At 47.7% G+C, this 19,409-nt stretch overlaps 1 protein-coding gene across 3 annotated transcripts in view; it reads right to left on the bottom strand.

Moving 5' to 3' along the window:
* The window catches only part of agap3 (ArfGAP with GTPase domain, ankyrin repeat and PH domain 3), an 83,458-nt gene continuing 64,049 nt past the window's right edge, over nucleotides 1–19,409 (bottom strand). For all 3 annotated transcript variants that reach the window (XM_029831347.1, XM_011616091.2, XM_011616090.2), the window contains exons 13-18: nucleotides 17,422–17,577; nucleotides 11,661–11,815; nucleotides 11,146–11,236; nucleotides 10,658–10,880; nucleotides 3,131–3,386; nucleotides 1–2,814 (exon numbers count right to left, since the gene is read on the bottom strand). In XM_029831347.1, the coding sequence (XP_029687207.1) occupies nucleotides 2,584–2,814; nucleotides 3,131–3,386; nucleotides 10,658–10,880; nucleotides 11,146–11,236; nucleotides 11,661–11,815; nucleotides 17,422–17,577 (1,112 nt within the window). In that variant the 3' untranslated portion in view covers nucleotides 1–2,583. The remainder of the gene's footprint in view (nucleotides 2,815–3,130; nucleotides 3,387–10,657; nucleotides 10,881–11,145; nucleotides 11,237–11,660; nucleotides 11,816–17,421; nucleotides 17,578–19,409) is intronic.

Genomic DNA, 19,409 nt, shown 5'->3' with positions numbered 1-19,409 from the left:
GTCGATCTCCCCACGCTCGGGGAAAGCTACATCACTTTATTCGAGTGTTTATTAATAGGTCAACAGTCAGCCAAGCATCCAAGCATTCCACATGTTACTCTTTAGCTTCACTTCACGTTCCCAACGTAAAGAAATTACAATAAGAAACTGAACTTCAACAAAAAAAAAAACCAAACAAACAAATGGATATTTACATACTGCATTATAAATATGTCAAATGTACATCATTATACACAAGTACCAAAGATGGTTCGTTAACGTTGAGACCAAACAGAAGTACCTTAAAAATAAGCCTGGAACAAACAAAACAACATATTCAAATATGGTTCGTGGGTCAAAAACAAGCTGCTGACCTCAAACCAGCCTGGTTCTCTGTAAGGATGCCGTCTTTAGATAAACTCAGTACTACTATATACACTTCAGGTTGTGTTAGGGGAGGAAAGAAGGCAGGTTTCTATGCTTTTATCCACATCTACATATATGTATGATAGGTTTATTCACACTACACAGACCTCTGGGGTCTCCTTAGACACTGAAATGTACTTATTGAAATGAGTCAAGTAAAAATCAGATATAAGGCCAGGTATCACCGTACAGTACACGTAAATATGAAGGTATCTGGGTGCATTTGTGGTAAGTCTTTCAGAAAAAAATCAGGGACATTTTCAGAAGAGTCTTCTGCTTTGAGACAAGAAGATAAACTCACACTCTCATGCTAACAATACAGATGAAACCTTTAACAGGGATTTTAAATTCTATTCGTCCACCATGTAAATCCTACATAAAATGACAGGAATCGAAGCATAAAGGGTTCTTTTTGGAACCACCAAAAGAAGCCTACATTTAAAAGGAGGTGTGGAAACTTGGTGTTTAGAGGATTACATCCGCACTGAGGCGTCAGGGTGAAACCAATTACAGACGGTTCTGGGGGAGGGGGTTCACAAGGTTCTACTGAATGTATGTAATGTTAAATAAAAACAGTCGGTACCTATTGAGATAGGTATGGATCAGTTCTCTGCAAATATCAAACGATACCTCTTCAAAACCATCATCTTGTTCCTCTTCTCTTGACCACAAACCCATTCCATCTGCACTCCGAGACCAGAAATGAGGAGAACGGTCACGACCATGTACCAAAATATTCACTTGCTCTGTAAACAAACATCCTGTCTTTGCAAACCAAAGAAACCCTGACAGTAGAAAACTCTAAAATGGCAGTTCAGTAAATGCAAGTATTGATATCCTACCTATTTACTGTACATGAGCCGGTGCACCACGTTTGAGGAATACTCCACATTTCTGTCGCTTCAGCAAGAATTAGAACTAACCCGGCTTCCGTCTGTGAATGCGATGGCTCATTTTAAGATAGATTCTCAGGAGTTTAAGGAAAAGCTTTTCTTCTCTACTCATCATCCATGCCTAATTTCTTTATAAGGAACACACTGAAGGAACTAGATTTTTTTTTTTTACAGATGTCTGTACAAAACAGCATCACATCCTGGACAGTTTTAAAACAGAAATGCCCGATCGCACTGGAAGCATGCAGGTACACGGGGATGTATGGAGGCACGCACACGCACACACACACACACACACACATTACGAAAAATAATAGAATTAGTGGACCAGTTCTACAGCATTTGGTTGCAGGAACTAAAGGGATCTTCCAATATGCGATCTGATCTCGCAAATTTGTGTCAAACAATTACACAGACAATCCAAAAATTACTCCAACAAAGACTTGGTAATGGTACAATTTCACTGTCACAATCTGGATCTTGAATCTGAATGAATTCTGATTGAAGAGGCTCGCTTACAAAAGCGTCCGTCTGGATGGTCATAAAACATTAAGCCCCTTAATCCCTTTATAGTTGGGGACACTTGCTGCAGGATCGTGATGCGGGTGACAAAGGGAATAACTCACTCTCCTTTCAAAGGAATTCAGCAATCAACTCCTTTATGATGAGCTGAACCCATTTTCCTGTGAATTAAGTATCTAAATCATTTGGACTCTTCAGCTATAATTGCTTTGCCTTTGTATATGAATAATATGTCAAGAATTTGATGGCTGTGTGGAAGGCATACATCATTAGTGGAGCTGTAACAACCACTGATACATGTCAGGGAAGATTTAGCTCCTTTCCCACGTCACTGTTGTAAAACTATTCTTCACAGTTTTATGTCATCGTGCACAGACTGGGGGATGTTTCTCACTCACGTTTGTCATGAAACCAGATCACGAAAGGGGGAAGACGTAAAAACAAACATTCAAGCATTGACAAAATGCTTCTCGTACTGTAGGCATGAAGTCATTTGTTTGGTTGTTGCTAAAGAGCATAAAGTATAAAGCTGATCGTGAGCCTTTCCGACCCAAACTACGAATTTATCAAACCAAATAAAAAAAATTATATATAAAAACACATTTACAATGCCTGAACCCAAAATGCCCACATGTTCCTGTCTAATAAGGAGGACGAAACCACTCTGCTGAGGTCGCTCCATTGCTTCTGGTTCAGGCCAACAGGGTTAAACACAGGAGGATCTACGGGAAGAGACTGGTGGTTTCAGGCTGTCCTCCGGTCCTCACATGATGCTGATGCTGCGGTTCAGCTCACACTGGGCGTTGTTGTTGTTGATGTTGGGATTGGCGTTGCGCAGGCTCACATTGGGCGTGGGCGCCGACGTGGCGCTGCTTGAGTCGTTGGGGCAGCCGTGCTGGACCAAGATGTCCGCGCACTCCTGGCTGCCCGCCCGCCGGGCGTAGGACAGCGGCGTCTGGCCACGGGCGTCCCGACTCTTCACGTCCACCCCGTACTGCGGGGAAAAATACGAGGTACCCGAACCAGAGAATAGGTGAGACTTTTCATACGTTATACAATTAATAAGTGGAAAAGATGGCCGTGTATAGTGTGTTAGCACTTTTCTGCTAAGAACATAGTTTCTATTATTTTAATCAAAGGTTGTAAACTCAGTTTAAGGACTTTAACACAGCGTTCATTGTCATGTATTGAAATCGATGGTATCTAAATTTTGAGTACTTCCCATTTTATTGAAGTAACAAGTTTTAAATTAAAAATAGAAAACAGCAACATGACTGTTGAAATATTCGAAATATTCGAACCAAACTCACCCAGATGAGCAGCTGGGTGATGACCACGTTGGCCATGGCGCAGGACAGGTGCAGAGCGGTGCGTCCGTCCCCGTCCCCGTAGGTCTCATTAACCTCTTCCTTGGTGCCGTGTGCCAGCAGCAGCACCACCAACCTCAGGTCATCCTCCACCACCGCCCGAAGCAGCTGCTGCCCCAGAGGTACGTCGGACTGGGGCAGCCCCACCAGGAAAAGCTTCTGCTCGTACTTGGCCCGGATCCAACGCTCCTTCTCCTCCCTGGAGAGAAGCAAATGACCGGCACGTCGGGGTCAGGCGGGGCCGAGCGCGATGCAAACGCACCACGAGCAAATTAGCACCCGAGCTGAAGAACTTCCAAAGCATAACTCATGATTCCGAGGCAGGTATTTGGAATGTGGTGAAGGCAGCGTGCAAACACACGAGGGAAATATTACCGTAATTGGCCTAAGAGACTTTGTGATGTAAAGTGACATTTCGAGATGATCGAATCCCCAGAAATGCACTTCACAGTGGGAAATAATACAGTGAGATTGGCTGCAGGGATGAGAGAATGCCAAAGGGTATGACGCTCTGGGCAATATTCAACTTTCTAGTGATTATGATGACAAGACTGTTAGAGACTGGCCAGCTTTCTAAAGGTTACACATCCCGAACAGCATGTCTGCCGCAGACAATACGGGGAAGATGGGGATGTGTTTTTATCAGCGCTGTCGGCTGTCACTCTGAACCGGTGAATCCCCTTCCACAAAAGAGGCGCCGTGTCTCCAAGTGCCGGGCTCCCTTGGGGTGTCCGGGCCCAGAGTCAGATCGATGCGGCTGAATGGCAGCCAGAGCGGGACGGTGGGACGCCGGGCTCCTTCGCGCCAGCCCGCAGCGGTGAATAGACACTGAGGCAAGGCCCCGTCCTCTATCGCCGGGCAGAATTCTATCTACTGCTCTCCATCTTGACCCCCGTTTCATTCCCCCCCCCATACAAACTCTCCAAATAAGAAGAAGGGAGGGAAAAAAAATCAATATCAATAAGTGAATGACTGAGCATGCCCAGAGTGCCAGTAACCCCGTGACCCCGTCAGCCACAGCGATAAGAGGAGCAGAAAGGGGCTGTTGTTTGGATTTGTGGGTGAGTGACAGAAAGGAGAAGGTTTGTACAGACAAGTTGAAGGCGACGCTGGCTAGAGTGACAAGGCCCTCATGGGAGTCGCTATCAGCAGGATGAAGCTTGGCAGCAGGTCCAAACTGACAATCTCAATTCACTTTGAATCCATTTCAATACACTCACGACACTGACAAACGGAGAACAAATTCATTTAACAACATCGAGCTTTTGAATGAAGCTTTGGATGTTACAGAGGAGCATTCTTTTAAATGTAAGGAAACACAGCTTTACTAATCAGAAAAAAACAACTTCTTTTGTCTCTTTTTGGCACTGAGTGAACAGAAAACCAGGGTACACACAGCAGGGACTATTTTCTGCTGCGGATGAGTAGCAGTTTGACTAAAATAAACCCCAGTATCCTTGTTCAAGGTCTGTGTACAGAGATCAGTTCAGGTTGCTGACCTAGAAAAGGATTTCCACTTGTAGCCCGTGGCCTCGAATCTAGTTATCTCACTGTTTTTATTGGGCAGAAAAACAGAAACTCTCTGCAAAACAACAACAAGCAGGGGGAAAAAAAGAGAAATGCATTTATTTGTTGGAATGTTGGAGTTCAACGACTGCCAGGGCGGCTACGACGTTCGTCAGTCTCTTTTGTTACCATCTTAGCGGCGACGTGTCAAGATCGCCAACTCACCACAGGCGGCGACCGTTTTTCAGACTCATATGTCAGTGGTCCATCTTGCACAGAGGAGTCTGGCACCGCCCCGAACTGCAGCGGCTCAGGAGGTGATGGAAGACGAACAGGTCTTCACCACAGCCCAAACACAGACTGATTAGCTCCAAATCACGACTGGAGGATCATAAAGTGACCTAATCCACTTCTCAGAGTGGTCCTCAGCCCATACGTAGAAGCAGATGGCCACTTTTCTATACGGCCCTGGAGAGAATATGGACGGGAGAAGGTCCTTCCCTAACCTAAAAGAAACTCTGCTTTTTGAAGGGGTGAGGGTATTATGTGAGGAACAATGCAGACCTAACAGACAATTGCACAGGCTCAGTGTTTTATGGTGTAAGACCTCCATCAATCCCTGCTCAGTCAGTTATCTGGGGCCTGTTAGCAAACTGTCTGTCCCTAAAACCAGAGGAATACTGACAACAGGAAGGGGCTGTCTCAGCTTCCCCCCTTGGGACTCTTGAGTTTTTAAGTATAATTCCATATCTGGAGGACATTTGTCCTCCAATTGCATTTACTCATAATCTATATACAAAAATGTTACAGGACATCGCACTACATCTGTTACTAATGCTAATAATGCTAATGTGCTCTGCATCTGCTGTACTGCACATTTTAAATTGTAAGGAGACAGACACAACTTTTCTTCTTTATAACCACAACTATAAACACAATGTTACACATTTTAGTGCCAGCTTTAGTTAATAAACTGGACAAACTACGCCTGGGAATCAATGAGCACGGTTAGAGAAATGACTGAGAGCTGCTGTTGCCTGACGTTTGTTTCGGACAGCTAGGCCATGAAAGAGATGCAGAATCTGGAGAGCCCGGCGCATTGATATGAGCTAAATGAGGCAGAAAGTTAGCACCAAGACGTGAAACAAAAAGGCTGAGGAGAGCCATTAAGGAGATGTCGACGTCTCAGAAAAGAGCCCCGAGGACAACAAAGTGTCTGTTACAAAATCAACCCCAAAGACCTGCAGGAAAAGGCCTCCCTCGCTGCTAACGCTGAGCTCCGGATTCAACCACAGCCCCCTTTACACAAATCTGTTTGGGGGAAAAGATAAAGTAGCCAGGAAGGGATTGTTTGGGAAGAAATAACTGTGCTGCTGCACACTTGAAAGAAAGAGCGTGAAAGGAAATGAAATGGTAATCCCACCTCTGCCTTTTGTTTGGAAGAGGGAAACAATCTAAACAGCAGAAGGATTTCGACAGTGCTGACGGGGGGAGAGGGGGCCTGAGCCCCTTGAAAAGGACACTTCCTCACCGCAGGAGGAAGAAAACTTCAAATCAGCAGATTTAGCATGTCAAAGCTCCATGACAGAAAGGGTGGAGATATGGAGAGAGAAAGGGATGAGTGACTTTTCACAGGAAATTGAACCCGCGGTCACTCTTACAGTACACGCAGGCGTTGGTTACGAATTTCCCGACTCACATGCTTGTTCCCGATTTCTCTGTTGCTGAGGGGACAGGAGGGAGCTGAGGTGCCCAATAAAAATGCCTGAGCGTCTTTCAGTGAAAAACAAGCTACATAGACGACTCGCAACCACCTCACAGCCGACGCCTCCAACTTTTCATTGCTGGATTAATCTGGAAGGATCAAACGTCAAAATGTGCGCTCAGGTCTACGGTGGAAACGGGCTCCTGTCCAGTGCTGGTGTCCTCTTTCACTCAGAGCCCACCTTGATAAAGGCAGCCTGAACAGTAGAGAAAGGCCTCTTTTATAATTCTATTAGAGCTGCTTCCTTTCAGCTCTCCGTTGAGCAATGGATCCTGACCCTGACTTAATTAAGTGGCAAATGGCGGAATGATTCTCCTAAAACCCAGCCCACGGAGTCAAGAACACATGACTGAATTCAAATAAAGAGGGACAAACAAGGATAATTAGTCAAGCCTGAAAGACAAAGGCGAGTGGGAATTTATAAGAAGGGACGGGAAACCGAGACAGCGGGGGTGGAGCCAGCTGCGGTGGAGCCGCGGGATGACCAATGGGACTGGCTGCAATAAAGGTTCAGCGGTCCATAGGAAGAGGAAGATGTCCGGCCCACAGCTCGCCCATTTCTTCTCCTCAACAATCAAAGCTGATGGAGCTCCTCCTCCTCTCCAGCAAAGATCCAAATTCACCACCGACATCAAATAGACCCAGTGAAGGGGAGAAATGGTGATGGGGGGGGCTGGCTTGGGACCTGAGCAGCCTAAACAGACCTCACAGTGGGGGTGGGCAGCTTCTATGGGAGCGATTCCTATGCAGCCAGCAGCTTCATTTCCACAAGCCAAAGGGAGGCAGGGGACAGAGGGACGGTGGCAGATAGACAGCGAGGGGGCTCTGAGAGGGGAGACGACAGAGATGAGAAAACACCGCACACAACAGGCGGAGAGAGCGGGGCCCCCCGAGCATCAAAGGTTGCTACGGGCGAGAAATGACGGAGCAACACCGTAAACGTTGGGGCTTAAGTGCTAAATGAGGCCCCATGTGGTCCAGCGGGTACAGTGCAGACACGGTGCACTCTGCTCCCAGAAGAACAGCTGCAAAACAATGAAGACAAATATTTTTACAAGTGGAGGAGAAGCCTCCATTCTGGCCTCCAGAGTGCGGCCTGAGGAGAGCCCAGCTCCATAAAGAGGCCAACGGGAGAGCATCTGGGCGTCGCGGGCAGGCGGAGGAATGAGCTGAATATATTGTGACATTAATGAGGTTGTCAGGCTCCTCATGATGGAGTGGCTGTGTTTTTGTGCCAGCGAGACCAACACCCTTAAATGTTCATGCTGTTAACCCCTGCTGAACCCTCGCCTCTCGAGCAAGGCCGAGGAGACGACGACACATGTCCTACTTATTCGCGCACACACCGTCTCACTTATGGATGGAATGAACGCTGTCAGGTCACACCAGCGGTGGAACCAGATCCTTGTGCGTGTGAGGACTTCTCTAAGCTAACAATGGCGCAGCTAAACCCCATCCTTCTACCTAACTGAAAACCTGGTGGCATGTGGGCAATTAGTGAGCCTGGTAGAACTTCTCCCACACAGGGCTAATTGGTGACCTGTTGGTTTCATTTAGAGAGACAGAAAGGGAGGACATGGGAAGACCCATTCATTCACTTGTCTTCATTAATTACTCTTCCTCATCAAAGCTCCTGGCAGGCAAATCTGAAGGCCCTTTGGAGGGTCGCTGCTCCGGCAGTCCCAACCTGTGTGCGGCCCATAAGCTTCAGCTCCGTGCTTCGGAAACGTGGAGGACGGAGGCGAAATCTTGAAACCGGAGGAGTAAAACGGCAGCGGCGGCGATGGTGTAAACACCTCGGCGGGACGACTCAATGGAGAAGAAGGGGTTAAAAAGAGACATCTGGGCCAGGTTGGGAGAGGTTAGTGGTGTGATTCATTTTTATTACCGCGCCGCCCCTGCAGGCGGCAGGAGTGGCAAATTATTTCTGAAACAAAGTGGAGGGCTCTCATCAGAGCTATTACCTGCCTGTTGCCGAAGGCAGCGCGGGGGCCCACGGAGGGTGACAGTGAGAGGCCCCCGTCAGTGAGGGATAGCCATCCACATCCGTCCACGCTCCGGGACATCCAGGCCAAATGAGAACGAGCGTCTGTGTATGTGTGTCTCGCCGGGAGTGTGCACGTGTGCCAGTCAATGGCGTGGGGGGTGGGGGGGGGGGGTGAAGTGAGCCGTTAGACCCGCCCCACCTCAGTGTTTTCTATCACAAATATGCCGAGCAATTAGAGACGGTGTGCAAAACACAGCAACTAACAGGTGTTAATTAAAAGAAGAACCCCACTCAAACATGCTGAGGGTGGCGATCGGTGAAGTTTGTCTTAACTCCTGGGTGTAAACGTCGTCCGTTCCACTTTATATTTGTGACAAATTAGCAATCATGAGCCCACAATTAACAATAAACTAAGAAACAATCATAAATGATTCCAAACAAATGAAGCTACACTATTAGCAAACACACAGAGCTGGAAATGAACCCAGAAGTGTTAATGGCTCATCGCCGAAAAATAGGGAAAAAATACAATTAAACTTGTAAAATGTGGCTTATGAAGTTCTTACGGCTTGAATTCCACACGCGAGTGTCTTTAAATCCACAGCGGCTGCTCGCTGTGACACCTGCAATCAGTCTGCTGTGTACATGTAATGTTTAGCACTTCTTTACATTTCTGCGTGCGATAAATCTGTTCCGTGTTCATTCGATCTGGAATATCAAAAGCATAGCCAATCTTGTGGATGAACGCTTTTAAGTTAAATCTGAAAAATGCAAAGGATAGAAACTAGTCTTGCAAGAGACATTCAATCAGACTGTGAGCTGATGTTCAGGTAGTTACTGAGTCGTTTAGATTAAGTGTCACTAATGTTTAGCGGGACTTGGGAGCCTGCTGCCATCACAAAGCTGCTACATGTCACCATGCTGACACAATTAACCCCCCCCCCCCCCCCCCCCCATACAGGTCCATTCGCTTTTAAAGGAAAGCACCAACAGTGGAGTCGAAATGATCAAAAACAGAAGCCCTTAATTAGCTTTTAATTTATGATCAGAAGCTTCCATCAGCAGCACCATCTATGGTCTAAAACCACCTTCTGGTTTGTGTTCCGAAGATTAGTTTGTGCCTCAAATGAGATTTATCGTTTGACAGCGAAAAACTAATGGAGCCGCCGCTGCGGGATGAGATCGGATTTTTTTTTATTTTAGACAATGAAGAACCTTCCCGCCCGCGGTGACGTCGGACTGACAGTCGTAGGTAGAGGAATCAACATCAATAATCCTTCATCAAGTCCGCAGAGCGCAGATACCATTCAATAAATGACTGTAGGCCCTCCTGCAGATCTGAACTGGCCACACAGAGCAGCAACTAGCTGCTGGATGACGGCGACCAAATCACATCACAACGTTAGCGCTAACATTTTCTGTGCACGACCTCTCGGTGCAAACCAACAGTCCCGCTGACTTTGTCACAGAGCCACAACAACTGAGACAAAAATACGACTTAAATCAAAGTTCAAAAAGCTGTCTGAAGGCAATGGGGAGACCCTACAGACAGTCTGTGCTGTGACAGACAGAGCGATGACCCGACCCTGTGTGATAGATATGTGACACGACCGCTCAGGGCCCCGGGGCCTGGCTCTTGGGGTGCGGTTTAGCTATAATGGTGTGGTTAATTACCTGCACAGCCACACAGCAGGTCATTAGTCAGGCTGGGACAGAAGGCCTCACCTGTCACCAAGGGACACACAATCCCTCTACCAGTTCTGGGCACCTCAAAAGAAGGGTCGGACACTGGGAGGTACCCCGGTGTACAGTAATAACCTTGTCAGGTCTGAAAAGTAAAATAAAAAACTTCAACAAAGGACGCTTCCCATTTATCAGATTTGCTCAAAATGATGTCACATGGGCCACCTCTTTCATGAATTATGGGTTTCGAGTCAAACGCAGACGTGGAAGAGGCGCTCGGTGCAAAGGAAAGCTGATAAATGACCAAAAATGGAACGGCTGAGGGACGGAAGCTCAATCATAAAAGCGTAATGACATTCATGGACCCCTGGTGCTTCTTATGGAGCGTTTTGCAGTGTGAGCTGCCTCTTTTGAAGCACGGGGTGGCTAATAAACGGCAGCTAATGGACAGAAGCCGGTGCTTCTTTCTCCTCCTATAATCTCTGCGCGCTTCATTAGGCGACACCTGTATTTGCAGAAGGACGCTAACCTGGTGCTGTCGCTCCCCGGCTTGTTGTAGTTCTCCAGAGCTCCCTCCCACACGCTGTTGGCCATGGCGTTCCCCATGGCCGTCATCACCATGCTGAGCTCCACCGGCCAGTCGTCCAGGTCCAGGGAGCGCACCCTGGACAGGTGGGTGCCCAAGTTTCTGTGGATCCCAGAGCACTCGATGCACATCAGGGCGCCGAGATTCAGACTAGCCCAATCTGGATCTGCATGGCAGAAGATAAGGAGAAGGCTTAAAATCCAAATACACAGGTTTCCAGGGGCTCGTCATATTTAAAGACAACTAATCTGCTGCTTCTGGAACGGATAAATTCATTCAGCGTTATTCTAGACTTTAACGGGGGGTAAATTGAGGAAACAACAATTTAGCGATGGAGGAGCGTTTAAGTGTGGTCGTTAGTGAAAAGACTTTATAATTTGCTTCAACAATCAGTGCAAAAATCAGAAGTTTCATTGAGGGGTGACACATACTGGGCGCATCGCAGTCCACGCAGAAGCTGTTCCCCCGCACGTTCCGTATGGACTGAATGGCCATGGCGTCGCTCTGGCTGCCCAGCCGAGACTGCGAGGGACGAGGGAGGGAGAGAAATCAGCCGGTGAACAGGTGAAGCTGGACTCACATCACAAACACCGAGGAGGGGAGAGCCTCTTTTCCTCTCAGGAAAAAAACCCAGGCGGAGAAAATATGAATATGAAGATGAGGCGGCGGCTCCGCAGCCCACAGACACACGCCGCGCTCTCCCTCTGATGTCTGTCAGTTCTAATAAGAGACACCCCACACTGTGGTGCACCTGTCTGACAACCTCCCACGTGTGACAGCCTGAAGTGGGCGAGGAGGAGCGGGAGGGTTAACATCGGGAAGGGAAAGATGAGTGTAAAAACGGAAGGAAAATGAGAACTCCGGCGTAATGACTGCATGATTAGATGCTAATCGCCAATCCCGTTCAGCGCCTGAGCTGATCAGCGTCTTTCATGAACTACTGTACCTTATTCTTTATGCTCTCACAAGACTGCAGGCTGGCAAAGATCTGGCTCTCGATGGACTGGACCCACAATTCCCTCTCCTCGTAAGTGGAGGCCTCGAAGTTCCACGTCTGCCCGGTCAACGACACGATGATGAACTCGAAGGAATCTTCTTGCTCTGGAAAACACAGATAACAAGTTGGCGGGGAAAGTCTGTAAAAAGCTGATTTACAGCATTTTTCAACACTGTTGTACAAGTTCCGTTCACTCATAATGGTTTAAAACTCCAAAATATTAAAAATGAATGACTATGAATGGTTAAACTTTTATATTTTTAAATGTGGCCACTTATATTCTGTGCTGGTGGAGTGGGATGGAGAATGTCGAGAGTTAATGTCCTCTAAAAGTAAAGCTTTAACCTTGAAAACTTTGCTTTTCAATCGGTCACAACGCTATAGAAACGTAGCAGGATCCACGCAGGTTTAATCTGCCCTAGTTCCTTATTAAAGCGAATGAAAAACTCATTGCCAGCTGAGATCTCGGCGTCGCTACACTTCCACTTTGAACCGAAACGTACGGAAATGTCACCCGTCATCTTCAAACCAGAGGTGTGACACAGACATATGTCCCGACACATGCTGCAACACCTCTGCTGTTCAGAAACAGCTCATTAATCCTGCACTGTACAACGTGACTCATGTAGGATCTTTGCTCGGCGCACATGCTCGAGAGCTTAGAGCCAAATGATTTGTAATTACCTAATTATGTCTATGCAAATAGTCACCTGATTTGCATAAACCCAGTTTGTGGGACTGGAGGCATGAGGAGACAATGGGAATAACAAATCTTCCCTTTTGGGCACAGGTTTATAAAGTCTGCGACTCTTTTTGAGCTTCCAGCTGCACGCCGAGAGAGACGATTTAATGGTCAGAGAAGAAACCGCTGCACTTCATGAGGAATTCTCCGTCTTCGGCGCAGGACGCAGCGCCGGGCTGCAGGATGACAGATGTCTGACGGACGCCACTAATGTAGCAATCCCCGTGCGGCGGTGGAGGGTCAGCTCTTGAGGGGGAAAGCAATAATCCAATTAGCTTGACACCGACTTCAATTATCCGATTTACTTTGTGGAATCGACTACAGGTCAGAGAGAATCAATAAAAGCTTGGAAGCCTCTTTATTTAGGCTTCCATCGGGAAAAAAATATCTGCTGGATAGAATTAAAAAACTACAGATAGCTCAAAACTACAGATAAACTGATTAAATCGATAGTTTTGTCCAATATAACTCTGGGTATAATAAGCAATGTTTTTTTTGTTGTTGTTTTGTAATTTTCAGTTCCATAACTGGAACGTTTCTGTGCTCCTGTTCCCATCTTTCGCTATATATATAAAAAAAAAAAACCTGAGCAAAGCTAATTATTCTGTTGGCTGGCCAGGCAATAAATTGGAGGCATTAAAACACTTTCATTATGGAGATTAAAAAAGCGACGGATGGCTGCTTTCTTAAACTGATGAGCATGCACGGGAAAACAAATGTAATTCAGGACGCAGGACTGCATAGGTGAGGCGCGCTGGAGCCGCCAGGCCGTCCGGTCAGAACCCGCAGGTACAACCGTTACGATCTCCTCCAGCACGAGGCTCCACATGTTCACAGAGGGGCAATTTGGCTTCACAAGCCGGAGTAATTCAGCTCTGATGTTGCGAGGGCTGTAAATTTGAGCATGGACGACGTGTCAGAGGCATCGCCGCCATCTCGCAGGCACCTGCCATGATGAGCTTGTAAGAGGGTCATTAAGGCTCCCGGTATTACTCAGCGGCTGCGGTTAGCACGCGGCCAGGAGAGCGACGTCACATTAGCGCGAGCGTTAACCTCCTGACTAAATCTGTCAGCCAACAATCAACAAGTTGGTGTCAATTAGAAATAAATTAACTCAGCGCTGCCAGTGGGCGGACCAGGAAGGGTAGAATCCGGAGCCGGGGAGCGGATCCGCCTGTGAGGAATGAGCGAATATGATTTCCTTTAATCGAAATGGCGTAATTAAAGAGAAGTTTCAGGAAACTATGTGGCCAATGTCACCCATCAGACAGGAAGACCGTTAATAAACAGGAAGTTGGCCAATAAATAACCAAAGTCTAAACATTGAATGGAGATTTTCTTCCTTTTTCAATGTTGGGCAACATTAACACATTAGCATTGGCTCCAACTCGAACGTGAACTAGCTCCACATTTGGGATGATTCCTCTAAAGCTGTGTGTGCAGCAGATGTGCCGCCATGGACCCTTGGACCAGATTGGCGCCTGGGGAAATTTGCTGCTGCACCAGCTAAAGCTTCTCTTCTGTCTGAGCTTCTAAAGATGTCAGACCAGCGAGACGCGCTCTTGCGGGAGAATTAGCAAACCTGGTTTTTTTTTCCCTCTTTTGCCTCGAGGACAGGGGAGTTTTTATCAAGTCGCGCCGACGCCCTGGCTGAAATGAACGTAAAAAAGGTGACGGAGGTGCGGAAGGTGAACAATTGTTGCGGCTCGCGGGGTGCGGCGTGCTTCGCGCGGCGTGCGTCAGGCAGTCACTTAAAGAAGTGCTCGCCGTTTCCATGAATTAACGAGCACTTGGGAAGAACAGGCCAAGGCGGTGCCATCTGTAAATGTCACAGGCACTGCTTGCTCATTTTACACATCATTAAAGCCAATATTCCTAACCTGTATCAGAGCAATCAGGAGCAGGCCATTACTGCGACAGGGGCCCCGGGGGAACCACGACCAAACTCAGAGAGAAGAGCACGGCGAGGGAAAGAGAGAGACAGCCCTCTCTTTATCTCGCCGCTGCTGCACACACTCCCGTGCACTTTTGAACGCACAAACGAGGGACACCTTCCAACAATAAACACACAAAATCAGCGGCAGTACCGTTACCTTAATAGCTAACGCACTTAACAACAGAGCCGAATGAGAACGGGGCCAATTATACATGTATCTGTGGGCAGTGTGTACGCAGCCCAAATGAGAATCTTGTTATTCCTTTCCTTTTATACAGTGGCACTCTGAAAGCTAAACCATTACACCAGCCGAGGCTCCAGGGACAGCTTTCGGAAATGAGAGCGAGCTGGGGAGTGACAAAACAAAGTATTGAGATAAACACCCACCATTAGCACAGGCAGTTAAACCTCCATTTCCTAATCCTCAGCTGGACTCCAGAGGATATTAACCCTTAGATCACCGAAGAGCAGGACAACAGGATGCTGGATTACACACAACAGACAAGTCAAAGTGAGGAAAAGTCCTGAACTTCCAGCTCTTCTTGGCAACAGCGGCTCCACTAATGTGATCCATTCAGATCCCGGTGTAGCATTAATGCTACTGAGGTACATCAGTTAAAACGGATTAAATACCTCTGATGTTGCTAATATACCTGAAATAAGGAGACCTGATTCCTGCAGTCCACCCATCGGAGCCAAGAGCTCCTTTCCCGTCTTTCTCTAACTGCTGATTCATTTCAGTTCTCACAAACCGCTTTAAATTCAATCAGTTTAAATCTATAGAGTTAAAAGACTGGATCAAAATCCATTATTACATCTTTAATTGAAATAATGAGATGATGACCCAATTTAGGATGAGATTTGATTTAAAAGAAAGGCGATTCATCCAGAATGCAGCCGACTGACCCCGGTCTTTGTGCTGCGGAACGGACCTGTTGTCATGGAGATGTGCAGAAATACGTGGACGGATCCATCAGGAACCGGTCACCTTTGCATTAAACGCGTCCGGGTTTCGTCCAATTTCTGAGGCCTCGGCACGGGTAAATATCTTTATCTAATAAACGGGAGGAATCCTGACGCTCTGCTGTCACCCAACAAGCTCGGAACCCCCCCCCCAAAAAACAGTGGATACACTTCCTTTAAAAGAGAAATACATTAATGATGCTCCCTGACAGTCTGCATTAATCAGAGGGGGCTCCCCCTGAACACAACTCTTTATCGGCCATCGATTTTCCAGTGGGTTTATGGCGAGCGACACACCGAGAAAGCTCGTCGCCGAGCGGCTGCTGGGAAACACATTACGGGGCTGTCAGTTGTCTCGCCATGCATCCTGCATCATTCTTTAAGCATATGAGAAGTTCATTACACCGGGCTGCTCTGACAGCGCGCGGAATATTAGAATATTTGGCAGAAGAGCAGCGCCACCGAGATCAGAGAGGGTTCAGACATTAACCAATACAGCTGGGAACTGTTTACAAAAGAGATCTTTACTGCGATTTAACCAAAACCAGTCTTCAAATATGGTTTTTAAGAGATTTTTGCAACTTGGCTGGGGGAAAAAAGGATTAAAAATACACACGCGCACAAAAAAGCCCCAAATAAAATGTGTTCTGTAGTGAAGCAGAGCGCCACTAAAGTACGGTGTTTGGAAATTTCAGTTCCTCCGGGCCCCCACCGACGTTCAACACATCCCATATAGACCAAAGTGATTCCTCACCTTAAGATGAGCAACTCTGTTGTGATTTATGACGCTTCACAACTACTAAAATTCAATTTCAGCCCGCATCGCACGCGTCTGATTGCCCCGTAAATGAGATAAACTGATGGCGATTTATTCAAGGATTCCCTCCTCTCTCCCTTCCGACGTGAGACAACTCACATCCCAGATGCGAGTGAATCCGGCGCTGTAACAATATGTCTGTATTCCAAGGCGCTCAGCAGAGCAGACACGCTGATGCTAATAGGAAAGCTGGCAGACAAGCGCCGGAGAGATGCAAAACAACCCGGAATCTGCCTCCAGCGGGAATGGGGGGGGGGGGGTCGCCTTTCCCTCGGATGAACTTGACAAACTTTGATGATGTTGTCGGCCATCGATCACATCACAGCCCACCTTTACGGTCTCAGAGTAAAGCCAAATAAAGCTCACGCCGGGTGGGGGGGGGGGGGGACATGGATGGCGGCAGGAATTTACAGGTTCTGGACTCGGGTCCGAGGACCACGTTCACCAGTATTCACTCTCGCCTGGCAACAAAAACGGCGGCGCTTATCTAAGAGGTCCCTATGATGCTCACTCGAAACAACAATGTGGTCAACGGGCCCATTCAGGCTTTAAAAGAGAAGCTGCCAAAGAGCGTGATAAAAAAGTATAACGATTATAAATGCTCAGCCCCATTTAGGGGGGTGTCAGTGCCATTGTTGTTGTTATCCAGCATATCAATCTTCTTGATTGATCATCCCACTCCGGTGACATTAGTTTTATGGCCTCTGAAATGCGTCCCAGTGTTTTCACAATGCCATCCAATTAGGGTACTCCATTCATCACTGGGCCGCAGAATCATTATTAATTGGGTGGAGAGCCGACTGCCACTCCCCTGCTGCGGAGGGTTACGGCTTCTGAAGCTCCGACCGTTTAGAAAAGCCAAAAATAAAGAAATAAATGGTAAAAAATGGGGGTCTGCGAAGTTGCGCCGAGCAAGAGGCCGAGTATTCGCAGATGATCCAAGTCTTTTGTCGCCTCAAGTATGGAAAAATCCTGTCAGCATGAAGGCAAGTGTCTCTTTTATGGCATTCATTGTGATTTATCGTCTGCGTTTATTAGCAAAACGGTGCGTTAGCAGGTTAGCATCACCAAGGAAAGCCAACATAAAGGCCGAACCCTCTCAGTTCACTTTGTGTGTGCTAAAAATAGAAACACGTACATAAAATAAGGCTCATTTATAAAGGATAACTAATTGGAATTTATTCCCAAAGAGTGATAACCACTGTTATAAGGTTGGAATCCCAAACCCTAAAAACTCTGTCCGTCTTGGTACCTTCGTTGCCTGCAGATAAACCGTCTGGCTTCGTGATGCCCGTGCTCTTTTTCCGACGGTGTTTCTTGCGGTTGGCGTGCGGCGAAGGAGGCGGCTCAAGTTTGGGACTCGTGGCGCTGCCCGCGCTAGAACCCGCAGGGTCGCTCGTCCCGTTGGCTGGAGAGAAAGAAAAAACGTACACATCGAAATCTGCGGTCACTCTTTCCACGTATCAAATGATTATACAAAATAAAGTGAAGAAGAGTACTCCACGCTAATCACGTGGCCTGTTCGTTTGATGACGTGCACGTGAACTCTTGCAGCTGGTTGAAAGCTGGCGCAGAGCCCCGTCCCAGAAGGCTTTGCAGCAGTAACGCGGGAACGACTTTGAATGCACCAAAAACCGACTGTGCGGCTGTAGTTTGAGAGGGGCTAAAGGACGGGCGCGGGGCTACGACGAACGAATGGTTACCCGAGTTAGCCCGCAGCTAAACCGCCTATATGAGCGAGAGTGACAGGGGGCTAAGAGCCAGCTTTCTTTCTTGTAAGTGATCTTACAAATGTGATATTAACCTGCGCTACCGTTGGGCAAAGGGGCAGGAGGGATGGGATGAGAGGAGGGGGTTGTCAGCTTGCCATCTTTCTGATTTCCTGACATTTGACATCACTTTCCCTTCTTTCCCCCTCCGGACGCCATTATGAATCTGGGAGTGGGGGGACAAGGGCCTGGGGGAAGCAGTGAGGGAGGACCAGTAGATGGGCCCCATATTGCTCTCCTCTTACCACCCTGTGTGGTGCTGGCAGCCTCCTCCATTGTCTCCCATCAAAAGCTCATTGTAGTGTGGCAAACTCCATTCATTTCCCCGTGCACCGTCCCAGCCCCAGGGGTGGAGTGCAGGAGGACAAGGGGCTCCGGGATTATTGCTGTTGTCGTTGCCAGTTGCACATGCTGTAATGTGCGGCACGGTGCCATTAGCCAGTGTACAACATTAGGCCTAATTCGGTCATTACCTTTAGGGAGATGGGGCTGTCTTGGAGGAGTGAGATGGGCTCAGCGGGGGAATGGAGCCGCTAACGTGGGGGAAGAGTGAAGCCCATGGGCCTGGGGATGCATTGTTTGTGTGTGGGGGGAACATTAGCAACACCTGACGTGCAGCATGTCTGTAGTCAACCTTGAAACAAATGTTTTGGGCTTTTTTGTGAAGACAGAAAGTAAAGAAAGGGTGTTAAAATGAATATTTCATTGGAGAGTGACGTGCTCCTTTTAGCGGTAACCAGGGTGATGATTACATTAATAAACATTTTGCTCATTCTGGAGGACATAAATTAAGCTCGCCGGTGTTCTGAATGGCGGGACATATCTGCCAATGTAGCCGCTCCCAGCCAAAGCGTCTGTTTCAATTTCCCTGCTCTCTTACAACAGCCCCCCTGAGACGAGTCATTAGCTGGCTCAGACAGCTGGGGGCACGGGGGTCCTACGTGTGCATCCCTCCACCTCCTCCCGCTCCATCCCAACGTCTGTCCCGCCAGCGCAGCTCCGTATGGTGGGCGCGAGACCGCAGCTCCAACCTGACAGTCAGCATTTGTTTAATGCCGCTTGAGGTTAAAGGGGAGGGCTGCCCCCTGGGGGAGGGGGGGGGGCGATCGTGTCATAAACTCCTCTAATTATCAATTTTTTGGCGCTAATGTTGTGGAAAATGATCCAGATCCTGCACATCCAGCACCTGAAACATATACGGGGGGTGATAAACCTCTCTCTGTCTGCGCCCATCTAATTCCCACGGAACTGTAGAGGAAATAAATATCGGCGAGCAGTTCCCTCAACGCACCCCCAACCCTTTTTTCCCCCTGTGGAGAATAACCCAGCTTTAGGTGGTTCTCAGAACTAAACCCTTAACCGAGTCTATATTTCTTAAGCAGGGGAAATTGAAGTTAGATTGGACTGATTCTGCCCTCGCTGTGGCATTATTAGCTAGCGGTTAGAGCGAATGAGAACCATCAGGACCAAG

This window comes from Takifugu rubripes, chromosome 22, assembly GCF_901000725.2.
Source record: "Takifugu rubripes chromosome 22, fTakRub1.2, whole genome shotgun sequence".
NCBI lineage: Eukaryota > Metazoa > Chordata > Actinopteri > Tetraodontiformes > Tetraodontidae > Takifugu > Takifugu rubripes.
Note: the sequence above shows the minus strand (reverse complement) of the source record. Positions and strands in the feature narration are given on the sequence as shown.